General features: G+C 48.6%; 1 protein-coding gene and 1 non-coding gene across 3 annotated transcripts; one reads left to right on the top strand and one right to left on the bottom strand.

Annotated features, from left to right (window-relative positions):
* Positions 1 to 803: 803 nt before the first annotated feature.
* Positions 804 to 2857, bottom strand: LOC126000627 (cleavage stimulation factor subunit 2 tau variant-like). Of its 2 annotated transcripts, XM_049767827.1 has the most exons (2): positions 1292 to 2857; positions 804 to 1156 (listed from the first exon to the last, which is right to left on the bottom strand). In XM_049767827.1, the coding sequence occupies exons 1-2, from the start codon at positions 2855 to 2857 to the stop codon at positions 938 to 940; spliced, it is 1785 nt and encodes a 594-aa protein (XP_049623784.1). In that variant the 3' UTR covers positions 804 to 937. The 2 variants fall into 2 exon arrangements, with proteins under 2 accessions (XP_049623784.1, XP_049623783.1); XM_049767826.1 differs by having other exon boundaries at positions 804 to 2857.
* Positions 2858 to 8131: 5274 nt separating this feature from the next.
* On the top strand, positions 8132 to 8341 carry LOC126000634 (small nucleolar RNA U3). The gene has a single exon (XR_007492827.1). It is a non-coding gene; the product is annotated as a small nucleolar RNA U3 (small nucleolar RNA).
* Positions 8342 to 9460: the final 1119 nt, after the last annotated feature.

Here is a 9460-nt window from a genome sequence, read left to right as displayed (position 1 = left end):
TCAATTATGATTAACCTGGTGGATACCATCTGTATATATAGAAGCTAGTTACCAGGAACATTTGTACTTTACTGAATGAAGCCCTCCGTTACTTATTAAGAGCTCAAAGCTGTATATACTATTCAGCAACATTAACTAGTAGTCCTTAGGCAGTAATTTTTACAAATTACAATGTAAGGTAAGTACTCAATTCAGGTTAAGAGTTTAAAAACTACTGGGAAATATAGTGTTTTATAAACTGAATCTCATCAGAAGAGACTTAAACTAGTTGTTGATCCCAGACCTGGGTCAGCAAAACCATGACATTTACGCCAGGCCACAATTCTTATGCTCTCTAGTGGGGGAGCAGGGAGAAAATGGTCAGGGACATGGAACTGGAACCAGACACATTCCTCAACTTTTCAGGTAGCAGTTTTAGGGGAAAAGCAATCAAAACCACAAGTTTAGACTTCTGCCACCAGGTCTAATATTTTAAAATAATTTCAAAGAAAATGTTTAGCTAGCACAGCATTTTATCGCCCTAAAATAGGATTTTATATTTTAAATGGCTCACCAAAAAATGTACCTTAAATATTGAAGTAAAAGTTCTTACACAACCACAAACAACTGTTAACTATCTTAGCATATTACCATTTAAAAGATGACCTTAATCGTTGCATTTTCATTGTTTTAAATTCTAAAAATGCCATTAACAATGTACATTTTTTGACTGCATGTTTTTGTAATCTTTAGTATAAAGTACTCTTGTTATTTTTGCACCTACAATGAATCAGTGAACAGGCAACCCCTTCCTCCCTCAATGTAAACCAGTTAAGAAAAATGAGATTAAGTTTTGAACTGTGGAATACCACTAATCATTCAAGTTAGCTATCTGCGCCCATTTTCCATACTACAGAAAAAACTTTGGGGCCTACTGTCAAGTATTCTCTAAGCCCTTTCAAGAAGCCCCAGTGGACTTCTGGATCTGCTCCTTTAAGATCAGGATACTCTGCCTTTGTTCTGGAGGCAGCATGGCAATCTGATCAGCGGTTAGTTGTAGAACCTGCATGATCAAAGCTGCCTTTTCTTGATCCTGTGGAGTTACCTGGCTCTGCCCGGGGCTAAAACTGCTGGGCTGGCCTCCACCTTGCTTACCAGCTCCCTGCATACCAGGCCCCTGCATGCCTCCTCCTTGCATGCCAACTCCCTGTAAGCCTGCTCCCTGCATACCAGCTCCCTGGACGCTTGTCCCCTGCATGCGAGGGCCCTGCAGGGCAGCTCCTTGCATGGCAGCTGCAGGATTGCCCACCGCAGCAATATTGGGGACCTGTCTGGGCCCCTGAGGACCACCTGCCCCCGTACTAATGGGTCCAGGACCCTGAATTCCACCAGTCATGGGGCCTCTTGAAGTGGGAACAGGGCCCCTGATCTCCATTCCTCTGGCTTCCATCGCTCGTGCTTCCATCGCTCTGGCTTCCATCGCTCTGTTCTCCAGGGCGCAGGTCTCCATTCCTCTTCCTTCCATCACGGGGCTCTCCAACACCTCAGTCCCCAGAGCCCGCGCCTCCAGACCTCTGGCATCTCTGCCACCTGTGCCATCCATCGGTAGACCTCTCTGATCGAGCATGGGCCCACGGGGCTCCCCAATGAGCAGCCTGGGATCTGCCATTGGGCCTCCTCTCATCTCATGCACCGAGGGGCCTCGGCCGTCATGCCCAGAGGCATGGTGCATGGGGGGCCCCTGATGTGGGGGGCCCAAGTAGCCTCGGGGCTCCACTTCTCCGGTGACGGAAAGCAAAGTCCCTCCACGGGGGTCATTGGGCGCATCTCCCAACAGTCCTCGAGGTGGGAGGCCGCCGGCAGCCATGGGCCCACGGGGCATGGGGGCTCGGGGATCCGCCATCTGCACCTGCACTTGCACTTGCCCATGCTCCAGGGGCACCGGCCTCAACACCCCTGGCATTCCAACTTGGGGTTGCATCGCCCCGGCAGGAGTGAGGGCGTCCGGCCCGGGTCCAGGCCCGGGTCCGGGGACGGCAGCTGGCATGGGCCCGGGAGCTGGGATGCCTCCTTGAATGGGGGTCTGCATGAGAGGCGGAATATCCTTCACAGGCCTTCGAGCCAGATGTTGGGGCTGAGGTGCAGATGGATTCGGTTGACTCAGCAGCACCCCAGGAGCCTGACAGAGCCCAGGACTGGGCCCAGGGCCAGGGCCAGGGCCGGGTCCGGGTCCAGGGCCGGGTCCGGGCCCGGAGACGGGCTGGTTTTTGCCTGGGATGAGAGGCGGGACGTCGACCTTGCGGAGCAGGATCTTGAGGGCGATCTCGGGGTCCACGATGCTCATCACCACCTGGGCCTGGAGCAGGGCGTAGGCCAGCTGCGGGTTCTGCAGCAGCATGTTGTGGGCCTCCTGGTGGCTGTTCTGCACGCAGAGCTTCATCTGCTTCATGAGCTCGAACATCTGCTCGGGCGGGAGGCTGGCCACGGCGCGTGTGATGGATTCGGGGGCGTCCTCGGGGTCGATGGGGTCCCCGTAGGGCGAGTCGAGGACGGGCGCGGCGGGGCCCAGGCTCTTGAGCTCCTCCTTGTTCTTCTCGCTGGCCGCGTTGTCCACGCGCAGGGCGCGCCCGCTGAACTCGCGGCCGTTGAGGTTGCGCATGGCGCACAGCGCCGTCTCCTGGTCCTGGTCCTCGCAGAAGCCGTAGCCCTTGGGCTTTCCCGTCTCGCGGTCGGACACCAGGCGGAAGCTCACCACCGAGCCCACCTCCGTGAAGATGTCCTTCAGCTGCTCCTCCGTCGCCTCGTACGGGATGTTGCCCACGAACACGGAGCGCAGGGAGCGCTCCATGGCGGGGTCTCGCACCGCCAGGCTCGACATCTTGCCTCCGCGAGCGGCGTCCTCTCGCCCGCCATCCGCTTCCGGTTTGCGGCGCAAGTGATCTCACCGTTCGGGTGGGAAACGTGCGTTCCGGTGCTGCGCCGAAATGGTTCCGGCTTCTCCGCGGACCGCGAGAACTTTGGTTCCGCACGTGAAATTCGCTTGTAAAAGACTCCCCGGTTCTGTTGCTTTCGCGGTTTTCAGCGCATCCTTGTCAACATCTTTATTTCTCTCTAGTTCCTCATTCTTCTGACTGTATTTAGCGAACTCAAGGCCGCCCGGGAAGGGTAGGTGGGGGTTTGTCCTCAGTAAAGATGGCGGCGCCGGCTTTACCGCGGGAATCGCGGAGAAGCGGTCTCGCGAGATCTGCTTGAAGCGTGTATAGTCTAAGTACTGTTCAGGCCTGCTCATCTAGGCAGTATGGAATCTACCAAATTTTAGTTCTTTAATAGACCAAGAAATTATTGAGGTCATCATGTGGGACCATGGTGGGTGCTAGAAAAAGAATACGTTGGGTTACAGAAAATGGTAGGTTCTGATGCTAAAATTCTTTTCATTTTTATATGTACGTTATATAACATTCAAAAAAGAATTTTTTTTCTTGATTGAGAAAAGGATAAAAAATCCCAAATCCACAATTTTGATAACTGAATATTGCCAATTGTTTTGCAGTACTTTATTATATTGGGTGTCTTGTCCTTCTTGGGCTTTTAGTTATTTAGCTAATGAATGAATACATTAGACTCATTTGGGTTTTAGTTGGGAATTTTACATAGCTTGCATTTTAATTCTTTGGTTCTTTGCTGTTTCTATTAAACCATAGCATTATTTTAATAAATGTTATAATACCAACCTAAAAAAAATTCTTTTCATTTTTATTTTGTTTTGTTTGGAAGCCACATCTACTGGTTCTCAGAGTTTCTTCCTGGCTCTCAGCTCAGAAATCATTCCTGGCATGCTCAAAGAACTGAGTGGGATGATGGGGATCAAACTGGGTCAGGTACATATGGGCAAACACCCTCCTGATATGGAATCTCTCTGTCCCTAAAATTCTTATTTTTTTAAGTTGAAATGAATAAAGCCAGATAAGGTCAACATACACTCACAACTCAGTTCTGTTGCCATGACACAGAAAAAGAGGATGGGGGTGTCACACCTCACTTTGTTACACTACAGGGCAGAGGAAGGTAACTACATAGACTAAAGAGGTAAGGGGCAAAGCCACTCTTGGGTGTTGGAGAGAAGACGACCAGGGTGCGAAGGGGTAAAGAGTGGGAGAACTTATTGCCGGGACATGCTCGTGGAACACTCCCCAAAATCCCTTGAGAGCATCTGACTTTCCTCACATCTTCCACAGATGTGGGGTCTATGGTGAAATGAGGGTGGGAAGAAAGATCCCAAGCAGTCAGACATCTGACAAGACTCTTATTCTGTTCCCAGCACTCAGTATTGTGGTAACAGGCATTCTCTTTTTTTTTCGGTTTTTGGGCCACACCCGCCGATTCTCAGGGGTTACTCCTGGCTATCTGCTCAGAAATAGCTCCTGGCAGGCATGGGGGACCATATGGGACACCGGAATTCGAACCAACCACCTTTGGTCCTGGATCGGCTGCTTGCGAGGCAAACACCGCTGTGCTATCTCTCCGCGCCCAACAGGCATTCTCTTAATTAAGCACACTGACACGATCCATGGTGGGCAAACATGGAGGGTTTTTATTTACACTACTTAGTCAGACGAGGTAATTACCCTAAACCAAGATTAGGGTCTAAAAGTCGGTTTTAATAGAACAGTACTGCAAGGTCATGATGAATGGACTTCATGCTCAAACTATGGGGGGTGCATACCTCAAAGAACCTTATCAATATGGCAAGTAAGGTTCATCCATAGGCCAGACCAGAGGGGATACCTTTCAACCTTCCATATGCAAAAGCATCTCTCTATTTTATTGTTTGTCTGTTTTGGGGCTACATCTGGTGGTGTTCAGGGGTTATTTTTGCCTCTATGCTCAAAAATCACTCCTGGCAGGTACGGAGGACCATATGAGATACTGGAGATCAAACCCGGGTCTGCCCCAATCACCATGTGCAAGGCCAATGCACTACTTATTTTTTTTGGGCCACACCCGGCGATGCTCAGGGGTTCCTCCTGGCTGTCTGCTCAGAAATACCTCCTGGCAGGCATGAGGGACCATATGGGACACCGGGATTCGAAACAACCACCTTTGGTCCTGGATGGGCTGCTTGCAAGGCAAACGCTGCTGTGCTATCTCTTTGGGCCCGCCAATGCACTACTGTTGTGTTATTTCTCCAGCCCCAGCGTCTCTTTATAAATAAATTAGTTTATATGAATACCATGGTGAAATGGTTGTTCATAATACAATTTGGTACGTTTTGGTTTGTTTTTCACAATTGCAGAGTTGTTCATGACTGAGTTTCAATCATCCAATTTTCAACACCCTTCTTCAGTGCATGTTACAAATCCAGGAGAACCCCAACAATACAGGCACTACATTTCCAATTCAACAGCTACTCAGGAAAACAGAACATCAAGGGCCGGGCGGTGGCGCTAGAGGTAAGGTGCCTGCCTTGCCTGCGCTAGCCTGGACGGACCACGGTTCGATCCCCCGGTGTCCCATATGGTCCCCCAAGCCAGGAGCAACTTCTGAGCGCATAGCCAGGAGTAACCCCTGAGAGTCAACGGGTGTGGCCCAAAAAACCAAAAAAAAAAAAAGAAAACAGTACATCAACAAAGCATCCCACACATGTCTCTGATGATGCTCATGGAAAGTTACTTGGAGGAGCTTCCAGGGGTGAAATAGGTCAGATATATGAAATGGGGCAAATGGGTCCCTGTGAACGAGGCAGAGATTGTTTGGAAGTGAGATCTGTTTCTCAGGTTGTAAAAGGTGATTTCTTCCAACTCATAGTCTAGGAAAATGCCGAAGTGGAGCTTGAGAGTGGGCAAGAGGGAAAAGGTCTTGCTCTCGAGTGGGCACCAGTTGACAGGCAAGTTTTTGCAGAACACAGCATGTCACATGCCTAAGGAGCATCCACTCAAGCCATTGATTTTGACTTGCTGGGAGCATTGTCTGCCATCAAATCCCTCAGCACCCAGGATAGCGACATGCGCTCTTTATGTGTTGGCAAGAAGACCAGGGCCCCAGGCTGGTTCTCCTGGCAATAGAAAACCAGTGTCTTGTCCTGGGAGACAACAGACCTGGATGTGCCGTCTCAGGATCCACGGTCACATCCATCTGAAATCTGCTCATTATGTTCTGCAACTAAAGGCATGTGGGAGGAAAGTGTGGGTGAACTTGTGGTGCTGGCAGAAGTTTTGGGGGAGATCCTTGCTTTTGCACTTGGTCCCACTTCAGCTATGCATTCCTGACCCCCTTTAGAAGTGTCGGTCAGCCTTCAGAGAGAGCAGGGTGAAGGTGCTCAGGCTGGTCTTGAGCTGGAGCCCAGCCCAGACCAGACAGCTCTTTCATTTTTCAGATCCCTTTGTGGAAAACAGCCCTAATTACATCCAGTTGGATCTTATCCAAGGCATCGTACTCTGATCTTAGTACATGCTTTAGTCCCTGGAAATCGCGGCACAACTCCTGCCTTTGACTCTCCACTGTATCTCTCCATCTTTGTCCCTCCCACACCTGCCTTTCAAAGATCATTTCTGCCTCCTCCAGCTGCTTCTCAATCTGCCCCAGGCAGCTCTTGAATCTCTGCCCTGTGGTGAACATCAGTTCCTGTGATGGCTGTCAGGAAGTGGCCTTGTGGTCAGGGGAGGCATCGCACTGGACACATAGCAACTCCAGGTCGTCCTCACATAAAAGGCTCTGGACATGCTGGTGCCTCTCACAGTGGCCTCTGCCTCTTTCTTCTTTCTTTTTCTCCTCCTCCTCCTTCTCGTATTCCACTTCTGTAACATTCACCGTTTTGCAGGGAAGCTGCTGGACCAGGTCAATCATGCACCCCAGCTTCGTGTTCTTCTGGGGGTGCCCATGCTTGCAGGGGTGCAAGCACACAAGGCAGGGCAAGACATCCTGCAGGTGCTTCCAGTGCTGCAGCAAGTCTGAGCCACAGCAGTTGTGGCCACATCCCAGGTTCACGGGCTCCTGAAAAAAATCCTGGGCAAGGGACAGCGAACTTCTGCATGAAGCTCAGCCAATAGGCCACCAGGGCCATATCTGTGCCTGGTGCCAGGTGCAGGAGCAGGGTAGAGTCATGCCTGGACATGTGCAGCAGTGGGGATGGGGTGGGTGGAGAGCTGCAGGTCTGACCTCCTGGTTGGAGTGGAAGCTGCAGTTCATCCTCTGGTCGGTAGAAAGCACCACTACCAGGAGAGATAAAAACCTAAGGCAATTTGGGGATAGAAATGAAAATCCAGATTGTGGCTAATTCTATGGCAAAAGCCACTTGTGTCCTAAGGAGGAATATATATACCTATGAACATCCTTATAAATGACCGTGTGCTACTTACATATTTTACTCTTATTCTGTCCCAGGAAAGTTTCCAGACAAGATACAGCTGCAGTCATTCGGTACAGTATGCTCAATGTGCTCATAAAAAGATACATGGTGAATTATTCTCTGTTTTGTTTTGTTTCGGGGGTTATATCCAGCAGTGTTCTGGGATTACTCCTGGCTCTGCTCTCCATTCTTGTGGCTCAAGGAACCATAAAGAATTCCTGGAGTCAAACTCAGGGTGGCCACATCAAGGCTAACATCCTACCTGCTATGGTATCACTCCACACCCATATGTTGTTTGAATTATAGTTAGAAATTATATGACTTCCTTCACACGAATGACAGCAGTGGTGGATGGTCTGCTCAGTGGGTCTATATGAGGGAAGTTGCTTGCAGAAAATTCTGGTAAGGGAGATGGAGAGATAGCATGGAGGTAGGTCGTTTGCCTTGTATGCAGAAGAACGGTAGTTTAAATTCTGACATCCCATATGATTCCCCCGAGCCTGCCAGGAGTGATTACTGAGAATCAAGCCAGAAATAACCCCTGAGCTCTGCTGGGTGTGAATCAAAACCAAAAAGAAAACAAAAAAAAGTAAAAAGAAACTTCTGATGAATGATGTCATGGAGTCCCCCAACAACAAATATATGTTAGAGCCAAGTGAATACAACAGATAGGGCATTTGCCTGCCATGCAGTAGATACAGGTTCAATCCCTGGCAGCCCATATGGTTCCCTGAACAGTGACACGAGTAATTTCTAAGTGCAGAGCGAGGTTTTATGCTTCAGAAAGCAAAGTAAAACATAATTGCAAAGACTATACTTTCAGTGAACATTTCTGCAGTGTGTAACTAGAGAGGTTTCTCTGGTCATGTAGCACCCGAAGCCACGAGGAGGAGCCAGAGGGTCCTCTTCTCAGCGTGAAGCCAGGTCTAGGTGTCGGTTCTGCGGCTGCTTTTGGCCACCGATGATCATTCTTCCTTTCCTCTAGAAGGGGTAGAGCAGGGGTCTCAATCTAGCAGCCCGTGGGCCATTTGCAGATCTTTGTACACTTTGTGGCCCTGCCCTAGAGGAATCATTTTTTGTTTTGTTTTGTTTTGTATTAGTTGTTTGCATTACACCCCCCCAATGTTCAAGGCTTACTACTGACTTTGTACTCAAGAATCACCCCGACTTTGCCTCCTGAGTCCCCCAGGTAAATTGAGTTTGAGATCCCTGGGGTAGAGTGAGAGGATGCTGGCTGAGTGGTATTTAAAAAATTCTTTAAAAACTAAAAAATATAAATGCAAGTGTTTCTGCCTCTCATTTTGCTATGATTTTTTAGACTTGCTAATTATTTTACACACTCAAAACAACTTAAAAAAAAGTCCTGAAAAGTCCCAGTAGTTCAAACCTGTGTCTAAAATAAAAATGCAAGGTCAGAGACAGAAAGAGAGAAATAAATTTTCTGCACAGAATCAGGCAGGGTAACTGGGGTAATTGATCATGATATTTGGCCACTGTTAAAGGGGGTATAGAGAGAAAAAAGTAGATAGGACACTTCAAATCTGTCATGGTCACATTTACAGTGCCCCTTGTGTTAAAAATCAGTGCATGTCAGAGATCTGTGAAATCCTGATCTTAGGTGTATCTATCCCTTTGCAAGGAGACGATCATGTCCCATCAGAAATACAATCTTTGAGGTGCCCAGAAGGGCTAGCAACATCCAAAAACAGGCTGTTGAAAATCTCAGGGTTTCCTTCCCTCAATAAACCCAGGATCGATCACTGCAGGTTGAGGCTACTTGGGGTCTTATATCTCCTTTCAAACTTTACTAAAAAAAATTTGAGTGATATGTCCCTATTATGGGGTACTTTAACATCTGGAAGTAAAGGCATCAAAATGCACTTTGTTTCTCTCAAAATAAATGACAGTACCCAGGAACAACTGCAGAGATGAGTCAGAGAGTTAGCCCAGATGATAGGACCTTTCTCTTGCAGACAGCCAATGCAGGTACAATGCTCAGCATTCCATATGATCCCCAGGAAGTTAAAATTAATCTCACGATGCAAAGCAGCCTAGGAAATGCCCCTAGAGAGCTGGCCCAAAGTTCTTGTTTGACGATTTCAAACATGTTGTGTTCTGTTTTCTTGCCTTAAGTAT

The sequence above is a fragment of the Suncus etruscus genome (genome assembly GCF_024139225.1).
Source record: "Suncus etruscus isolate mSunEtr1 chromosome X unlocalized genomic scaffold, mSunEtr1.pri.cur SUPER_X_unloc_4, whole genome shotgun sequence".
Lineage (NCBI taxonomy): Eukaryota > Metazoa > Chordata > Mammalia > Eulipotyphla > Soricidae > Suncus > Suncus etruscus.
Note: the sequence above shows the minus strand (reverse complement) of the source record. Positions and strands in the feature narration are given on the sequence as shown.